We start from the raw sequence: 20,391 nt of genomic DNA on the forward strand, positions 1-20,391 counted from the left end.
CGTGGCTGTGGTGGAGGGGGGACAGCAGGGGCCGGGCCGGGGGCTAGCCTCCCGGGCCGGGAGCTCAGGGGCCAGGCAGGACAGTCCCAGGGGCCGGATGTGGCCTGTGGGCCGTAGTTTGCCCATCTCTGTTCTAGAGTATATTATGTTTTTCTCCGGCACATTATGTGAAATAGTACAGCTCACCATCTGGAGTAGCCCTGACTTCAATACAAAGATGATGCTGACATATATAAAGTAATTGCTATTGATCTGACTCCTTGAATAGTTTTCCTGTGGTCTTATGCTTGATCATATGTAACTGGATGAAAACAAGATGTGGTGGTGGAGGCATTTAGTGTGATATTAACGACCTACCTTTCTGAGGCCATTTTGACTGGAGTGCTACAGTCTGAATTCATGGAAGCCAGTGAAATAACTGACATCTGGCGATAAGATCTCAGCATTGACCTCGGCCGACCTACTCTCTTGTCATCGAAATCTGGCTATGAGACAGAAAAGAGAAAAATATACCATGAACAGTTTTTGTGATGCACACTTTATGAGGATGGCACAGATGTTCTAGGAGTGGATTTGGAGGAAACAGTTCATTAACTAAGAAGTGTAACCTCATTACCTTGATTTTGTTTACTCTCCCTGGGAACTCTAAAACTAAGTGGTAGAGTGAGAATAAGTGGTAAGGAGAATTGAGACAGTTTGTTTTATATTTCACACACACACACACACACACAGGTTTTGGCACTGGCTAGTCTCAGACATGATGCAGGGAAGCACGTGTATTGTTTTATCAAATAGCTCTGGCCAATCCTCACTCCAAACTATTTCTCTTATCCCAAGCCTAGATGCTGCCTCCTCTCTACGTTTAAGCTTCTCTTTCTCCCCCCTTGATGTTTTCATGTTGACTGGCTCAGATTCCTCTCCTCCTTGTAACTTGCAGGTTGAAAACAGGTGCAGCATGACAGGCTTGCCAGGTGAGATCAGATCTGGTCACCTTGATTTGCTGTGGTCATGCTGGGTGCTCCATCCATTTCCATTCCTTTAAATCATGCAAATGACATGGCCTGAGATGAGAAGGGGGACATGACTCCAAGTCTCTCTTATTAGCCAAGATTGGTCAATGCAATGGGGAAATTGAACTGACTATTGGCCACTCATCATTCTTCTTTGTGCTTGGGCTGCAGCAAGCTTTCAGCTCATGTGGGGTTTATTTCCATGGCAGTGACTTTGACTTCCTTCTTTCCGGTCCCTCATGCTGGTAGTAGCAGCAAGCTCCATGTTTCTTGGCCAATTCCCAACATAGGTCTAAACAGCAGTGTCTGCTCCCATTCTTGAGGGTTGGATCCAAGGATCCACAATTAAACTGTGTGTTCAGATGTGCCCTCCTCTTTCTCAGCTGAAATATTGCCTCAAGTGAGTTTTGTAAGTGTGAACATTCCCCATTTTAGTTCATCATTGTAATGTCACAGGTTGAGAAACATTTCACAACACATATCCTTTGTGAACTACTTTCCATCCTTCTTTAATAACACAATAATAACTTTAAAAATAAATCCAAGGACCCACCATGTTTGCTAATTACATAATAAAGTTCTTCTGATTGTTCAGATAATGTTCAATCCATTTGGAAATTGGTGTATAATCTCATATGCTAGACTCCCCAACTGTTGGTTTCTGATGCTATCACTTTTCACTAAGACAGTTTCCTCTAGCAAGAGGATCAGAAAACCCATTTATAGTTCCAAAGTTTATTTTCAAACACTTTTCACAGTTTATGTGCAGTGAGAATTGCCTCTCATCCTGTGAGCTCCCAGAGTGCTGTGATAACACACAATGGGTGCAGCCACCTTTTAAATAGAAAAAGCTCGCACCAGCAGCCTGAAAGAGAATTAGGGATGATAACGCTGAAATGGCGCTCCATTTCAAACTAACTGGCTTTTCTGTATGTGATAAAATGGATGAAATACTGCTATCCACCAACTTTATTAATTTATGAGAAACTTCTTGAGCAATGATAAAATAATGTGCTTTGCTGCATAGCGTATCTTTGAATAGAACTGTATTTTGTAACAGCACATTACATAATTTTGAAACATGCTAAACCTCAGCTCAGGAAGGCAGCCCAGAATGAGTAAGGGGGAGATTTGCATTTAAAGAGCTATTTCATATATGTATAATGAAAATATGTTCCCAAAAGTCTGGATCAAGGCAGAGTTGACACACTATGTATTTTCACCTATCTCGGTTCACTTGTAAATTAAGCATTGTAAGCCCACAAAATGGAAGCTCTATTTACATACAAAGTCAACAGAGACAAGGAGAATGAATGACGGGGTTGTCCTATCTCTGGGGAATTTAAGACATCCCTTTATCCTGCACCTAGGAAGTAAATGGTCAATGCATTTACATTCATGAAAATGGGATCCCAACCAGCCTTGGTTGGAAATGCTGCAAAAGGGCATTTCGATTGAGCTGAACTTAGACTGAAAGTTTAGTCTCTAGAAAGCGTGTTGTGATTTTGTTTTCTATGTAACCTTTCTGTCTCCATTATCATTACTCACTATCTCTTAAATCTTGATACTGAACTTATTGTTTTCACTGTAAACATATTTCAGTGCTGTGGTATTATCTAAGGAGCTGACCCTGGATTGATATGTTCAAGTTGGTGTGTATATTGTTCCCTTGCAGACCACATACCTGGTATCACTGTGAGTATTCAGTGGATAAGGGACTGAACGTTACAGAAAGATGTTTCAAAGGGGCTCAGGGACAGGGGTGCACCTATTGTTAACCTGCAAGGCAAAGCAAGGGCATAGCCCACAGGAGATTGTTAGGGTGGCTAACAGACTGGAGGGGCCAGGGAGTGGACACTCAGTTAAGCACAAGCAAGTATCTCTCTCACTGGAGGCAGGGGGAAACAATTGACTCTCCGTGCTGGGCATCCCGAAAACTGTCATAACTGTATACTGTGTAGGCCAGGGATTGGCAACCTTTGGCACATGGCACGCCAGGGTAAGCACCCTGGCAGGCCAGGCCGGTTTGTTTACCAGCCGCGTCCTCAGGTTCGGCCGATCGTGGCTCCCACTGGCCGCAGTTCGCCGCTCCAAGCCAAAAGCGGCGCGGGCCAAGGGATGTGCTGGCCGCCACTTCCCGCCGCCCCCATTGGCCTGGAGCGGCGAACCACAGCCAGTGGGAACCGCGATTGGCCGAACCTGCGGACGCGGCAGGTAAACAAACCGGCCCGAACCGCCAGGGTGCTTACCCTGGTGGGCCGTGTGCCAAATGTTGCCGATCCCTGGTGTAGGCCATGGGGATTCTGTCAAACTATGAAAGGCTTGGAAAGGAAATCTTAGTGTGGAGAAGGAGAGGGGGTTAGTCACAAAAGCAGTACGTTCTATTCTTGCTCTTGTCAAATAAAAATCATACATAGGTTACTCTTTACTTTTACAAAAGTTGATCTAAATGGCTGTTGAAGGTTTCAACATTTGGCTAGATTGTGAACATTGGGTTACATCTCTTTCCACATTGAGTCTGCCTCCAGTTGACTGAATTATAGGAAAGATATTGACATAAATGGCTGGAATTGGCATTATTCAGGAATATACCATAGGATGATGCCCAGGCTGTAGGGGAGAAGTTTTTTTTCCCAGTATAACAATTGAATCAACACATAAAAAATAAAAAATGAATATATAGCAGGAGCAGCACAATTTCAATCCCCAAATGACAGGGCTCTACTTTCTAACACCAACAAACAACTCAACTAATGTTCAGATATTTAGACTTGTTTTGCTCCCAGAGTTATCTGGGAATAGAAGTAGAGTCACATGGTTGGAATCAGACAAGGGCAGGGAGCTATCTATGGACAAGTGTGGATCAGAGCTACTAAAAAATATTCCAAAGAGAAAAAAATGTGTCATGGCATGTTGTCAGAGGGCTTGTTTCTTTATAATATGAAAAAGAAATGCAAGTTTAACAGAGATAGGGAAGGATTCCAAATCTCAGAATGGGGGATGTTTGGTGCAACAGGGAACTAATAAACTACTCTGACTGTAAGATTCAGGTCATGGTGCCTTCACATCACAGGACCACCCTAAGTAACCAATATGCAGGAGGCACTTTTGATTACAGGAAAAGTACAGGGCATACACTAAATAAAGGGAAAGTGAAGCAGAGAGGTGAGAAATAAGTAGAGAGCCTTACCAATTCTCTGACTCCATATTGTTTTTCTACTTTGATCTTTAAGTGCTTGAAACACTCCTCCATACGGTCGTGGAAAGGACGAAGGTTATCAGAAACCCTTTTTTCATGAATCTTAATTCCAGCCCCAAGGAAAGGTATCTTGGATAAAATAAAAAGCAAGAATATTAAACTGGATCTGCCAAGCCCCCTCCCTCCATTTACAGAATCTGCCAAGTCAACTGGAAAACCATTACTGAGGGCTGGTCTACACTGCCGCGCTAGTTCGGCGGCTGGGGATCGAAGTTCCGAGTTCGATTTATCGCGTCTGGTCTGGACGCGATAAATCGAACCAGGAAGTGATCCCCGTCGACTGCGGTACTCCAGCTCAACGAGAGGAGTACCGCGGAGTCGACGGGGAGCCTGCCTGCCGCGTGTGGACCGCGTCTGAACCACGGTAAGTTCGAAGTAAGGTATGTCGAATTCAGCTACGCTATTCACGTAGCTGAATTTGCGTACCTTACTTCGACTTGGGGGGTAAGTGTAGACCAAGCCTGAGACTTGTAATAGATTTGTCAGCTGGAATAGATTTGTCAGCCCCAGGAACTGGGAGAAGCAGGTAGGCAGCTTGCTGCAAATTGGAGAGGGCTTCTGAAAAGCCAGCTTGCTGGGTAAACTGTTGGAGCAGGCTGCCTGAGTGGGCTACTTCATGGTGATGGAGGGTTTTTTTTTTTTTCCCCCCCTCCATATTCTGAGATTTGGATATACCCTGTGAAAGAATCGGAGAAAATCCCTGGCTTTGCTCACAGAAACAGCATTGAGAGTTCAATTGTGTGCACTCACGTGACTTGTCAAAGGGAGATTTGGTTATCTCAAATACTAATCCATCTACTAACAAAGGCACTTGCCATTTCTTGAAGACTGAGTGTAGACAGAAAGGTTGATCCATTTGATCTAAATGGCTGTCACACGCCAAGCTTCCAAATCCTAACTTTTCTTGGAAACCCATCATTCTGTGTCTTTGGGACTGCCAGTGATTTAAGCCAGGGGATCTTAAGTCTATCTGTTCAGTTAGAAGAAGAGAGGTGCAGGCAGCCATTCTCTCAGAGATAAACAGGCCTCTCCATCCCAGTTCACCAAGACAACATCCTCTCTTCATTTAAATCCCACATGAAATCCCTTAAATTATGTGTCGCAACACATAGCAAGTTACTTTACCAGAAAATAAATACTAAATATACTACCTAAATGTGCTCAGAATGAAGCAAACATCATCTTATTACTGTGATCCTTCTCCTCTGCCTCCCCACTTTCTTTGTTACATTCTTACACTAGACTATATGATCTCCAGGGTAGGGACTGTATCTCTCATCTCTAGCTGTTTTGTAAAGTGCCTGGCACATTTTTGGGTACTGTATAAATAGGGCCCTACCAAATTCACAACCATGAAAAACATGTCATGGACCATGAAATCTGGTCTCTCCCACTGTGAAATCTGGTCTTTTCTGTGCTTTTACCCTATACTATACAGATTTCATGGGGGAGATCAGCATTTATCAAATTAGAGGTCCTGACCCAAAAGGGAGTTGCGGGAGAGGTCGCAGGGTTATTTTAAGGGGACTGCAGTATTGCTACCCTTACTTCTGCGCTGCCTTCAGAGCTGGGTGGCTGGAGAGTGGCAGCTCTTGGCCAGGCGCCCAGTTCTGAAAGAAGCACCCTGCCAGCAGCAGTGCAGAAGTAAGGGTGGCAATACCATACCATGTTGTCCTTACTTCTGTGATGCTGCTGGGGGCAGTTCTGCCTTCACAGCTGGGTTTCCGGCCAGCAGCTGCCGTTCTCCAGCTGCTCAGCTCTGAAGGCAGTGCCAGTGCCAGCAGCAGTGCAGATGTAAAGGTAGGAGTACCGCAACCTGCCCTACAATAACCTTGTGACCTCCGCACAACTCCCTTTTGGGCCAGGACCCCTACAATTACAACACCGTGAAATTTCAGATTTAAATAGCTGAAATCATGAAATTTATGATTTAAAAAATCCTATGACCGTGAAATTGACCAAAATGGACCATGAATTTGGTAGGGCCCTATATATAAACAATAGTAAACAAGTATAGCCATGCAGTGAAACTAGCCCGCTCTTCTCCCCAACTGTGAGGGCACCTACTTGCTCCTGAGTTCTTTAAGAAGGCTATTTGTGAGATTTATTCACTATACTTTTAACTATCCTATTGCAAATAATCTATTGGTAATGCGGCAAAAACCTTATAGCTAGTTCTAAGTAATGCATTGTTTTTTGCATTATCCACTTACATTTTTAGGTTTCATGTATTGTGTTATGACCCTGTAAATAGCATTAACATATATAAAAATATCCTTATTGATCTCATATTTTATGGAAGTTCATTCTCAGCCTGCCTCTTAGAAGTACCTCTGTTATGGACAATCTGCTGATCCTCTCCTGGGGGACTAACAAGGAAGTGTCTGAATCACAGTTCTGGGGCCTAAGGGCATTGTATTAAATAAAGACGAACCACAAAAGCTGCAATTTTGTAGTGCAATCTGGGGCATCCATTAAGTGTTTCAGACTGTCAATAAGGGAGAAGAACACTGTGCAGATGGTGTGGGGTATCCAGGAGACAAATCTGTGAAATTTGGTGACCATCAGTTATGGCAAGCCCGAAAACCAGAGCAATTAAAATTCAACAAGATGCAGTGGAGGAAACTTATTTGGAAGCTTCATTTGTGATTAAAGACAGGAACTGATAGTTAAGGCTTGCTGCCTCCTTATCTGTCCAATGGAGATAATGCTTCCCTTCCTCACAGGGGTGTTATGAACCACATTTCACGAACACGTGTGAGCTGTTCTGATAATACAGTGATGGGAAATATATTAGGGTTACCATATTTGAACATTGAAAAAAGAGGACACTCCACGGGGCCCCGGCCCCACCCCAACTCTGCCCCTTCCCCTCCCCCGGCCCCACCCCTTTCCCTGCCCCCGGCCCCACCCAACTCCGCCCCTTCCCTGCCCCCATTCCAACCCCTTCCCCAAAATCTCCGCCCCCTCCCCTGAGCGCCCCACATTCCCCCTCCTCCCTCCCAGCCACACAAAACAGCTGCACCAATTCTAGAGTGAGGCACTCCACTAGTGTAGACTCCCGGACGGGGGTTTGATTGCCGAAAAGCCGGACATGTCCGGGAAAAAACGGACGTATGGTAACCCTACCATTACACTATCTTCTGCCTGATGTTTACCTACAAGCTCATTGAACAAGCTGGTTATTTCAAACACTTCAGCTTGTTTTTATCAGATCCTTTTCTTGAGTTGTATCAATCTGATTACTGATCTCTCCCATCTGCTGAAGTTGCTCCCACAAAGGTCACCCAAGCAATAAAAGGAGACCGCCTTCTCCTCATTGTTCCACCACAACAAATATGCTTGTAGGGAACATTCCCTCTTGATACCCCTAAGGTGAACTCCAGGGAATCTGGGGCAAATCATGCTAAGCGCTGGGTCTTCACCTTTTCACCCACTAGAAAAATTTAAGTCCAAGGCAGACCACTTTCAGGGAAAAGTGTAAGACACATCTCTTTTTCTAGGTTTTCCAATAATTACATCCCATTTGCATTGCAACCAGGACCTTCCTTTTTCTTCTGTTTAAGCAAGTTAGGAAGAAAACTTATCTCTTCTAGGTTTTTCTCTTTTAAAAAGTCCACGTGGTCTTCCAGGCACAAGCCCAAGACACTACTCACTTTATACTATTTGAAGGCTGCCTTTTTCCCCCCAGTTTTTCCTTCTCTTTCTGTTTCCATCATTCAAATCCAGATCTGATGGCTCCAGCCTTTGTGGACTGCTTTGGTAAGCCCCCCCTGCCTCCGGACCCCGAGCCGCCGGCCAGGCACTTCCCTTCCCGGGCTCCAGCTGAGCTGCTCCGCTCCTCCCCTCTCAGACTTTAAGAGCCGAGCTGCCCGAGCCAGCGCTACCGGCTTCGGGCAGCCCCCCTTGCCTCCGGACCCCGAGCCGCCGGGGCCGGGTAGGAGAAGTGCATGGCCGGCGGCTCGGGGTCCGGAGGTGGGGGGGCTGCCCGAAGCCGGTAGCGCTGGCTCGGGCAGCTCGGCTCTGAAAGTTTGAGAGGGGAGGAGCGGAGCAGAGCAGCCGTGGGAGAGGAAGTGCCCAGCTGGCATTTTCCCAGACATGTTTGGCTTTTCGGCAATTCCCCCCGGATGGGGGTTTGATTGCCGAAAAGCCGGACATGTCCGGGAAAAACCGGACGTATGGTAACCCTAAAATATATGGCAGGCTCTATAGTAGAAAGAGGGATATACAGGACATATCAAAAGAAATCTAGAGTCACACATTACTGGTGAGAGGATTCCTGTCTAATGAATAATATTTCCCAGCCATCCACGTTAGGGGAAAAAAGGAACCCAGTGGTAGGATTTGAGATATTTAAGAATCACTAGCATATTTTAATATTGAGCATGAACTTAATGTAATGATTTTTATGCCTATTCTGTTCATAGCAAATATATTATATTTCTCTTTCATTCATGTTGTTTACATTTCAGAGCAGGGAGGGGAGGTGTTTACAAATAGCGGTGGTTATAGATTCGCAGAGAAATTTAAAATGAAGCTTTTCTATCCCACAGTCACTCTGTGTCCCAGATACAGTTTTGTAGCAGCATTAACTGTTTTGACAAGATCATAAAAATAGCTCTGATATTTCCTGAAGTCATGGGGTTTTTTTTCTCCTCTTTGTAGCACCAAATAGTTTAGAACAATAAAGAGAGCTATTTTCCCTTGAATCTCATCAAAACTGATGTTGCTTTTGTGATACCGTCTACAGTAGATATGTTTTATTCTTTGAGAACAAGGGGAAGCCGCAGGTTGGGTAGCTTATCAAAGCACACTTTAAAAATAAGAAAGAAATAGCTGGAATGTAGCTGGCGCAGGTAGAATATTCTGTCTTTTCTCTAGAGAGATCAACCTTATAAAGTATTGACTACCACTCTTCTATGCTGTTTGTGGAGCTGAGTGTTGCATAAGGATGTGCAGCAGCAATCATGCACATGATATGGGGCATGTACTGCCAGGCCCCTAAGCAACACAAAATTCCATTGAAGTTTTTGACTCCAAAAAAAGTATGACAAGCAATGAATGTTTAAAATGAGTGAGGAAAGCTAAAAATGAAAGTGAACTGTTTTCTAACATTTATAGGTTCCCCTTCTCCCATCAACTTGTGAAGCCCCTTATGGTCTTCTTACACTTTCAGTTTTGTCTCCAGGGCCGTCTGCTAGAGTTTAAGATCTTACCCAGTAGCAATAAGGGTAGCTCCTTTTGTGTGAATTTTATGCAAACAATTCCAGAGATATGCTGGAGGGGGTAGCTCTGTGGCCTATTGTTAAAGCTCTGCCCTCAACCTGTATGGAGGTTGTCAGGTGATTTTTCCGAGTCTGGTGGTGTTTCACCCACCCCTCTCCAGACACTGCTAACCAGTCCCTCCTCAAAATAAAAAAGTACTCTGCAGGAGGAAATGTATTCAATTTGGAATGGATCAAATCTCACAAAAATGACAGCCTCTTCTTTATTTTTTAAATAACTATCTCTAGATCCCCTACAAAGTTTTATCTGCACCACTCCATTTCAGAAGATAACAACTCTTGGCTGTGTAATTTGATCCAGCATCTCAGTAAGTTTGTCAGTAAAGCAGATTTCCAGTTATATATGTTAACATTTGCCAAGTGGTGTAAGCCTCCTTTTGTGTTTGAGAGAGCATTTTTGCCTGAATAGGTTCAAATTAATACCTCTCATACCTCCTCTCTGCAATACCACATGTCCCCAGGACAGGAGATTTATCACAGGGTAAAGGGACCATTTTAGTACAGTGTTTCTCGAACTGGGGTCGCCGCTTGTGTAGGAAAAGCCCCTGGCGGGCCGGGCCGGTTTGTTTACCTGCCCTGTCCGCAGGTCCGGCAGATCGCGGCTCCCACTGGCCGCGGTTCACTGCTCCAGGCCAATGGGAGCTGCTGGAAGCGGCGTGGGCCGAGGGACTTACTGGCCGCTGCTTCCAGCAGCCCCCATTGGCCTGCAGCGGCAAACCACGGCCAATGGGAGCCGCGATCGGCCGGACCTGCAGACGGGGCAGGTAAACAAACCGGCCCAGCCCGCCAGGGGCTTTCCCTACTCAAGCGGTAACCCCAGTTTGAGAAACACTGTTTTAGTAGGAATCCACTGTAAAAATCTTTGGTAATGTAGCACCAAGCCAATCTGTTAGTTTCTAGCTATAATGTTGATTTTTTTTCCCCTTTTAAAAAAGCAGGAGAGGGAAACATACAAATAAAAACGACAGACCCATTTAAGTCACATTACACTCTCCCAACGGAAAGAAAACTGATAAATGGAAAAAAGGAATAGCCAGGTAAACCTCAGAAAATTGCTGCCAGTATGGCATTACCTGCCAAGCAATCAGGTCTTTGAGTCGGTTCAGCTTCTCTTGATCCTCTGGATGGTCTTTGGCATACTCATCGGTGAAGAAAGCCTGCAAGGGGCATGTAAATCATTCAGTCCTTAACACGAAAAGGAATCAATGCTTTCTCCAGCGTGAGTCACTGATCACTATAGAACTCTATCTCTAATCGAATGATAAGACATCCACTTTCCTCTAGAGCAGCCGCTTGTGGTGATGCTTTATTAATAAACCAATTGAGGATCAAAAGGCATTTTTATTTGTTCAAATATTTTCAGTGTCCATTTAACGCATTTGAGCTCAGGACCACCATCTTGAAAAGCCAACCTCTTGTTTTCAAGTTTAACTAACACTTACTTCAGTTAGGGGTACCAAGTATTTGGAGTGCCATAATTTATCCATCAATGAATGGTGCCCTTTTTTGTTGTTTAGCTAACATAATTGCACCTCCTGGATGATCAGTTAGATAAGAGTTAAACTTTTCCACCTACCGCTATAGGACACAGATGCAATTCATAACTTTAGCCATTACTCACAGCACCTGTGATACATGGGGGGAGGGGAGGAGTAGCTCCCTTTGATGGACACCCAGCCAGCCAGTTAGCTGTAAAATCCCTCTTGGTCTGTTCAAAGGGAGCTACTCCCACCCCTTCATGTATCACAGCACCTCTTTCTGAGCCCAAAGTAAAGGTAGTAAGTAAACAAGCAGCTGTGTTATGACAGATTGCCTCACTGCAGGTCTGGTGAATATAATGCAGATGAATGCCTTTTTGAAATGATTTAGAGACCTTCCAGGACATGTATAGGTTTGGACAGAGAGGTTTGGATTGCTTGGGAATATATGAAGATAGAGACCGGATACTGGACTAGATGGCCTGATAGAAGCCAGCACTAGATGTTCACATGAAGGTGCAAGAGCACCACAGATATGTGATAATTAAGTCTCATTGTTATCTCTAATGGAGATTGTCTTAAGCCTTGATGCGTGAGATTTAATATCCCTTCCAAAATTTTTGTTATGAGGCTGTCTTGGAATTATTGTCTTCAATAACTGAGTTCCTTAAGGGGCTGCGTCTCCATGTACCCTGTTGTTCTAACAAAATACATTTCTTTACAACAAAAACTGCCTTGTAAAAGGCTGCAGTTACTGGAAAAAGTAGTTAACAAGGTAAGAGATTTACTAACTCTGAGTCTGCTAGACTGCTAGAAGAAGAACTTGCGATGCTTTACCCCAGACCAAACCAGTTGAGGCATGGAAGGCTATTTCATTAGAACATGTGTAATCATACCCTCCCATATCACATTTACAAGGAAACCTCCATGCCTGCAATTAATTTTGAGCATCAGTCCTACATCCATGTTAGAGTCAACTTTTAAAGGAGACTAAGTCAGACGTGACCAGATTCTGAGGATCTTCAAATTAATGAGGTTCATCCTTTCTTTGTCCCCATCCTACTATCTCCCACCGCAGTTTTTTGACAATCACTAAGCAAGCAGAAACAGAGCTATCATCATTACTGAGAATAGAAAAATCTATGAAGATGATCTTAAAGCTATTAAAATCATTACCTTTTCATATTTAGCAAAGCCTCCCATGACGGCTGGATCAACAATTCCATTCAGAAGCATGGAGAGAGGGTTAATGGGAAGATTTTCATCACTCTGGTACTGGTTAATCATCATCAAAATTTTCTCATTTGTCATGGACATTGTCTCAATGGCATTCTCCAGTGGACTAATGGTTGCCTATGAAATAAGAGGAGGAATGTTTAATGTGTCTATTTGATTTAATTGAACCACTCATGCTGACTTCTAAAACTTCCTTGGCCTCCTGCTAAACCAGTGTCCAACAGGATTAGATGACTCCACATAGGGATCAGGTGTGCTTTTCAGCCAGCTCACAAGAATGCTGCACAGATATAGATCCATTGTGTAATATCTCCTGTGCTTTCTATTCTTGTTCTGAGAGCACTGAGGAAGTGCAAATATTTTTCAAAGTGAACAGTTTTAATAATATGTGTGTGTAGAGGAGAGGTGAAGGGGAGTGAAGAACTAACCCATCACAGCAGAGCTCTGAGAAAAAAATCATTCTTCTATATCTTTTGTGTATTTTTATGCAATCCTCTCCTCAGGACATCTGAATAAAAAACAGGATTAGGGTTTCTAAAGAATACTTCCACTACTGTTGCATATTCCACCTCTGAATTCATAATCCCCTTGTATATGCCTCTGAAATTATAATCAATAGCAAAGTAACCAAATGAAATGTCACAAACAGAAGATTATGACTTCAGGTGAAGAATAGCAGCAGGAGCAAATGAACTCCTAGGAAACCAAGATGTTGCTTTCATGCAGTTGTCTTTTGTAATCAAGAACAAGGGAAAAGAAAATATAAGAAAAGGAAAAAACATAAAGTAGAACTCGTTAGTGATTTCTTGCTCTAGCAGGACATGGTTTTTTGAAATGCAGGCTCCCAGCACTGAGGAATGAAATATTCAAGGGAGTAACACAAACATCATATTGTATCATAGATGATGAATTTCTCTAACATCTGTTGACACTCCCCCCCTCCTTGGTCATTTTCATTTCTTAGATAAAAACATAATGGGTTTGATGTCTGTGCTAGAACTAATGTAACAGCATCAGGTCTCTCAGAACAAGATCTGTCATTGTCTGCATTCATGTGGCAGTGAATTGGGTTCTGTCAAAACAGGGAAGAGTAAGAGAAAAGCTGATATTTTTCTATATCTTATTTATAGCCAGCAGCACATCTGTTCTCTCTCTTGTTGCAGGGTTTGTGGGAGAGCTGGCTACCATCAGAAAAAGATGGACATTGTGCCAATGCTCAAAGTGGGACAGGAGGCGCAGAGATGCACTTATAGTCATGTTGCCTGAGAAGAAAGGAGGCAAATAGGTGATCACACAGTACCATGTTCCCCTTCTAAATCTGGTACAGCACTGTGCTCCCTTGTAAGATCAGAATGTAGATGGGGTTATCTGTTATCATGGCAGTAAAAATCCACCAAGATATGTTTTGCTCCTTTAGCCACTTGTTGGTTATATAGAAAGTAACACTATCGGTATAAATAGCTATTTAACCTTAGATATATGGGAGACGAAGGGCTAATGCTTAAGACAAATCCCAGTTTAGGAACCTCTTGGGTCTCTGTCCAGCCCCCACAGTATTCTCCTGCTGGTAATTTAGATGTACTGTAACAGGTGCAAATTAAATAGTTGCTTCTTAGGGCTTGTCTGCATGGTGTAGCTAAGCGCACTAGAGGGATGTAAATTCTTGTGTACCAAACATTTTGGCATGCTAGCCGGTCTGTGTAGTCCATGTTGGGTTGCACTAAAAGCTCCCCAGTGTGCATTAGTGTAGTACTGTCTCAGTGAGATCAGATTATTAGATAAATGCTAACTCTCTCAACGGTACTAAGTTAATGCGCATTAGGTAATTTTTAGCGCACACCAGAAGGGTCTACAAGGGCTAATTAATATGCAACACAGCAGTGTGCTTTAGAATTCAACTCCTCTAGTGCTCATTGCTGTACTGTGTAGACAAGCCCCTAGTTAACTTAATGTTGATTTAAGCCTTAAAATTTCAAGACAGTGGTGTTGCATGTATAATGGCATCGGCATATGTGACCCTTCACAGACAGATAAAAGAGAAGGTCCCTGCCCCAAGGAGCTTCAAGCCTCCAGTAGACAAATGATGTACTGGGAGATGACAAGAGGAAGGGGAAGGAGAAGAGACCATATAAAAGAAAGAGAAAAGCAAAACTGCTCTTGGGGAGGGCATCAGTATTCACAGAACTCAGGTCATTTCTATGGCTTTGTTCAGTGCTCTTTAGGTCGTTATTCGATGATGGGGTTCAAGACCATGTGGCACCTGAATAGATGATACTGATGGAACGCTAACAAGGGAGTTTTGATAAAGGATATGAGGAAGAAAGGGAGGCTGTGCCGGGGACAGGAGGGATTGTTAAAAAAAGATGGACTGGTGTGGAGCAGACAAGGGGAGCATTAAAGAGGAGAATGGGTAGTACACAGGACCTGAGCAATGTGGCTCTGGAACAGGAGGAAAATGGAGATTAGAGTCAGGTAATATGGGACAAAATATATTTGCTCTTTTTTGGGGGGTAAAAGCTCTGAATAGAAATAATTTTAGGGAAAAATTAATTAGATACAGGTTTGAACCCCTAACATCAGCTCTCCCAACAGTCCTAGTTTTCATGGCACTGTCCCATGGTCAGCCCCAGAACCCCCTGTGCCCGTTGAAGTGAAAATTTCCCACATTCAAGTCTGCCCAGGGGAAGGAGCCATTTGTTTGCCCCAGGCCCTCCATTTGAGAAGGTCCCCAAACTGAGTGGCATTGCAACCTGGAGCACGGGGTCACAGTGCCACTCAAGTCTGGCCCATCAGCTTCTCTATCTCCATCTACGGAGGGGCAGACAGGCCAAACATGAGTGGTGCTGTGTCTTGCTTTAGCCACATGAAATACTGGGAGGTATGTTAATACTGCAGTTTATGCATAAAAACAAGAAAGAGAAACTAATGATCTTATTTTTATTCTCAAAAATGAATGACATGCAAAAAAAAAAAAAAGCCCTCCATAAATGGTAAAGGCAATTAGATTTTATTTTTCTTTGTAATACTTTAGGGTGTTGCTATTAACATACATAAGGAAAATTTTCTTTTAAGAATGAATTTTAATTTGACAGTCTCATACTCACATCTCTATACTTGGTTATAAATATAAGTTGCCAAGGAAATATTTTTAAAATGCAGTTTTTCCTGAAGGCAAAACCTTTGTGGGGATTTTACAATATGATCCTAATATGTTGATGAATGTGACATATAAGAAGGAAACCTGATAATATTTAGAATTGGCCTATATACAGTATATAATATTTAAATATAATACTCTGAAATGTACATTCAGAGTTCTGTGAAATTCAGCCATTTACATTCAAATTATTTTAGTCAAATTATTTACAGTTCACAGGGCTGCAACTCAAACAAAATCACTAAGTTTTCTGCATGTTTCCATCTCAAAATAAATAGCCATTCCTTTGCACTACTGAAAAATGGGTTTGTCTAGAGTTGAGCCCCAGCTAAAACTTTTCAATGAAGCTGGCCAGACTTTGGGGTCCATAGGTTTTCCAAGTATTAAATCTCCTGTGTTCTTTTAGGCTATAAAAGCTATGCTTGGCTAAGCAATGGAATTCCAATTCCTGACTGTTAATAACCACCTGAGTTGTACTTTATAAAATTTATAGAACACTCAAGATGTAGAGATTTTAACTTGCTGTGATAGTTCTAATATGGGTCTGAAGCAGCAATAAAAACTTCACATTCCATTTCTGTGCAGCTGGCTGTATTAATCAGGGCTTCCATTTGGCTTTGAGCAGGCCTTCTGTGGAATGGACTGATGTTCCTTTCCCCTGAATCAAGCTCTTATATCCTTCATAGGCCATATTTCCTTTAGCAGCACATTTGAGATCCTGGATCTGAAGCGATGTCTAGTTTTATGGTCAATGGGATTTTTAATGGATCAAATTAAAAAAAAAAACTGTTAAGGCAGCAGGTTAGGAAGAGGGGCAACTCTCTTCCCCTCCAAGTGCTTTTTCAGGCTTCATGTCAGATATTTCCTAACGGTCCTGTCTCTTTTAGTGCATCTACATGTGTGTATTCCAGTGATGCTCAGGAGCCAAATTAGTGATCAACATCACCTAAAAGAGCCACAGTCGTGTGAATTCATTATTTCATTTACTATTTTATATATATTATTCTCACAGCAAAATGACTGAGCAAGTATTCTACAATTGGTTAATAACATAGTAAAAGCATCCTGAATAGTTAATGACTTAGATTGGTTAATAATTAAATCCCACAGTGGGTTAATACCACATGCTGCAAGGAGCCACAGGAGACACATTCAAGAGCCACTTGTGGCTCCTGAGCCTCAGCCTCACTATCGCTCGTGTATTCATTTTGTGGGGATTGGCGAAGTTCCCTGTGCTACACTGAACTAATTCCCAATTTCCCAGACTGGTTTACTGCAAGTAACGAGAAGACAAGGAGTCTGTTGAGTAAGAGGTGCCTATTGTTCCTTCTATTCTTTTTTTATTTTTTGACAGAGGTGGCTCCTGAAGAAAGGAAGTGACCACTTGTATAGTAAAGGCAAAAACATGAGGGGTATCTGAACAATAATTTTAAAAATTGTCGAAATTCTTTTAGTGGCCATAAATTGTAAGTTTTATGTGCATTTTATGAAAATATCAGAGGGATACCTCTGAGAACTTATAATTTTCATATTACCAAAGGGGATACTATTATCACATTTTATGATAAGTCACCACCACAGGGATTTCCTTCAGATGATCTCAGATCACCAGTGTCAATTCAAGGGGACTGTAATAAATATGATGTTGAGAACTACTTTTGTGCAATTACAGCAGATAAAAACTGAAATAAAGTACAAATAATATTGACAAACTCCTCAAAACAAGGAAGGTCAGAATCAGTAAAACTGAAGGAATCTCAAATTATTTTTGTACTAGCAATTGCCAGCACTTCTTTGGCCCATCATGTACCAACAATTCCTCAGAGCTTGAATATACAGACACTTTATGTGCAGCAAGCCAGGGTGTAAATCTGGAGGAGCCTGCTACCTTGTGCTAACACTACAGAACTATTAGTGCAGGGTCCAAACGGCCAGTTAGTGTTTGGAAAGCTAGTGTGCTTGTAAATTTACACTCTGGCTTGCTGCACACTGTATGTCTGTGTAAATAAGCCCTCACTCCTAAAGCCAAGAAGCTTGCCCATGATCACTTGAATGTATTTTTTTAAGACTATCTATCCTTTTGTCAGGGAGTCTCAGGACAGTACCTTACCATATGAGTTGTAATCTTTAACCACCGCAGGGCTGAGCTGTCAGTCATTTCAATGTATTGAATTTGTGGCGATCGGGGGAGGTCCCGGACGATTGGAAAAAGGCAAATATAGTGCCCATATTTTAAAAAAGGGAAGAAATATAATCCAGGGAACTACAGACCGGTCAGCCTCACTTCAGTCCCTGGCAAAATCATGGAGCAGGTCCTCAAAGAATCCATTTTGAAGCACTTGGAGGAGAGGAAGGTGATCAGAACAGTCAACATGGATTCACCAAGGGCAAGTCATGCCTGACCAACCTGATTGCCTTCTATGATGGGATAACTGGCTCTGTGGCTATGGGGAAAGTGGTGGATGTGATATATCTTGACTTTAGCAAAGCCTTTGATATGGTCTCCCACAGTATTCTTGCCAGCAAGTTAAAGTAGCATGGGATTGGATGAATGGACTATAAGGTGGATAGAAAGCTGGCTAGATTGTCGGGCTCAAGGGGTAGTGATCAACAGCTCGATGTCTAGTTGGCAGTTGGTATCAAGCAGAGTGCCCCAGGGGTTGGTTTTGTTCAACATCTTTATGAATGATCTGGATGATGGGATGAATTGCACCCTCAGCAAGTTCGCAGATGACACTAAGTTGGGGGGAGAGGTAGATACGCTGGAGGGTAGGGATAGGGTCCAGAGTGACCTAGACAAACTGGAGGACTGGGCCAAAAAAAATCTGATGAGGTTCAACAAGGACAAGTGCAGAGTCCTGCACTTAGGAAGGAAGAATCCCATGCACTGCTACAGGCTGGGGACTGACTGGCTAAACAGTAGTTCTGCAGAAAAGGACTTGGGGATTACAGTAGACGAGAAGCTGGATATGAGTCAGCAGTGTGCCCTTGTTGCCAAGAAGGCCAACGGCATATTGGGCTGCATTAGTAGGAGCATTGCCAGCAGATCGAGGGAAGTGATTATTCCCCTCTATTCGGCACTGGTGAGGCCACACCTGGAGTACTGCGTTCAGTTTTGGTCCCCCCACTATAGAAGGGATGTGGACAAATAGAAGACAGTGTAGCGGAGGGTAACAAAAATGATTAGGGGGCTGGGGCACATGACTTACAAGGAGAGGCTGAGGGAACTGGGGTTATTTAGCCTGCAGAAGAGAAGAGGGAGGGGGGATTTGATAGCAGCCTTCAACTACCTGAAAGGGGGTTCCAAAGAGGATGGAGCTAGGCTGTTCTCAGTGGTGGCAGATGACAGAACAAGGAGCAATGGTTTCAAGTTGCAGTGGGGGAGGTCTAGGCTGGATATTAGGAAACACTAGCAGGATGGTGAAGCACCGGAATGGGTTACCTAGGGACAGGGCCGGCTCCAGGGTTTTTGCCGCTCCAAGCGGGGGGGGGGGGGGGGGGGAGGTGGGGAAAGCCGCGATCGTGATCGGCGGCAGCTCCACTGCGCCGCTTTCTTCTTCGGCGGCAGGTCCTTCCCTCCAAGAGGGACCGAAGGACCCGCCACCGAATTGCCGCCAAAGAGCCGGACGTGCCGCCCCTTCCCCTTGGCTGCACCAAGCACCTGCTTGCTGCGCTGGTGCCTGGAGCCAGCCCTGCCTAGAGAGGTGGTGGAATCTCCATCCGTAGAGATTTTTAAGGCTCAGCTTGACAAAGCCCTGGCTGGGATGATTTAGTTGATGTTGGTCCTGCTTTGAGCAGGGGATTGGACTAGATGACCTCCTGAGGTCTCTTCCAACCCTAATATTCCATGATTCTATGATTATACTAAAGTAGAGATTCTGTCAAAATCTGGTAGAAAAATTGTCAGGCAAGATACATGGTTAACGTCTACCTTTTACATAGATGTTTTACTCATTTGCAATAAAATGTCAAAATGTTTTCCATGACACACACAAGGTGGGTGAGGTAATATTTTTTATTAGACCATCTTCTGTTGGTGAAAGAGACAACTTCTGCACTCCACAAATATAGGTCAATATTTTACCGGCCACCGGTAAAAAACTAACAACCACTTACCCCAGCAATATAAGAACATAATAATGGACTTATAGAGTCCATGTAGCCCAGTATCCTATCTCATGACAGTGACCATTTATTCCCTATCTTTTAACCAGTTACTGATCCTCAAGAGGATCTTCCCTCTTATCCCAGGTCTGCTTACTTTGCTGAAGAGCCTTTGGTGAGGGACCTTGTCAAAGGCTTTCTGAAAATCCATGAACACTATATCTACTGGATCACCCTTGTCCACACACTTGTTGACTCCAGTCAAAGAGTTCTAAAAGATTGGGGAAGCATGATTTCCCTTTACAAAAGTTGTGTTGACTCTTCCCCAACATATCGTGTTCATCTATGTGTCTGATAATTCTGTTCTTTACTACAGTTTCAACCAGTTTGCCTGGTATTGAAGTTAGGCTTATCACACTGTAATTGCCAGAATTTCTTCTAAAGCCTTTTTAAAAAAATCAGCTTTACATTAGATATCCTGCAGTCATCTGGGACAGACACTGATTTAAGTGATAAGTTACATACCAGCATTGTTAATTCTGCAATTTCATAATGGAGTTGCTTCAGATTCCTTGGGTGAATACCATCTGGTCCTAGTAACTTATTCATGTTTAATTTATCTATTTATTCCAAAACTACCTCTATTGACATCTCGATTTGTCACCTTAAAAGAATGGCTCAGGTGTGCGAATCTTCCTCACATCCGCTGCAGAAAAGACCAATGCAAATAATTCATTTAGCTTCTGTGCAACAGCTCCGTCTTCCTTGAGTGATCCTTCAGCACCTTGATCATCCAGGATTTGTCTACACAGGGATAAAAAACCTGCGGCTGGCCCGGGTCAGCTGTCTCAGGCTAGTGCGG

At 43.3% G+C, this 20,391-nt stretch overlaps 1 protein-coding gene across 1 annotated transcript in view; it reads right to left on the reverse strand.

Annotated features, from left to right (window-relative positions):
* Positions 1–20,391, reverse strand: part of DOCK2 (dedicator of cytokinesis 2) — a 489,427-nt gene that overhangs the window by 10,878 nt on the left and 458,158 nt on the right. The window contains exons 45-48 of the mRNA XM_026660847.2: positions 12,209–12,385; positions 10,628–10,711; positions 4,201–4,338; positions 358–485 (exon numbers count right to left, since the gene is read on the reverse strand). Coding sequence (XP_026516632.1) covers positions 358–485; positions 4,201–4,338; positions 10,628–10,711; positions 12,209–12,385 — 527 coding nt within the window. The remainder of the gene's footprint in view (positions 1–357; positions 486–4,200; positions 4,339–10,627; positions 10,712–12,208; positions 12,386–20,391) is intronic.

Source organism: Terrapene carolina, unplaced genomic scaffold (assembly GCF_002925995.2).
Source record: "Terrapene carolina triunguis isolate 2854851 unplaced genomic scaffold, T_m_triunguis-2.0 Scaffold838, whole genome shotgun sequence".
Lineage (NCBI taxonomy): Eukaryota > Metazoa > Chordata > Testudines > Emydidae > Terrapene > Terrapene triunguis.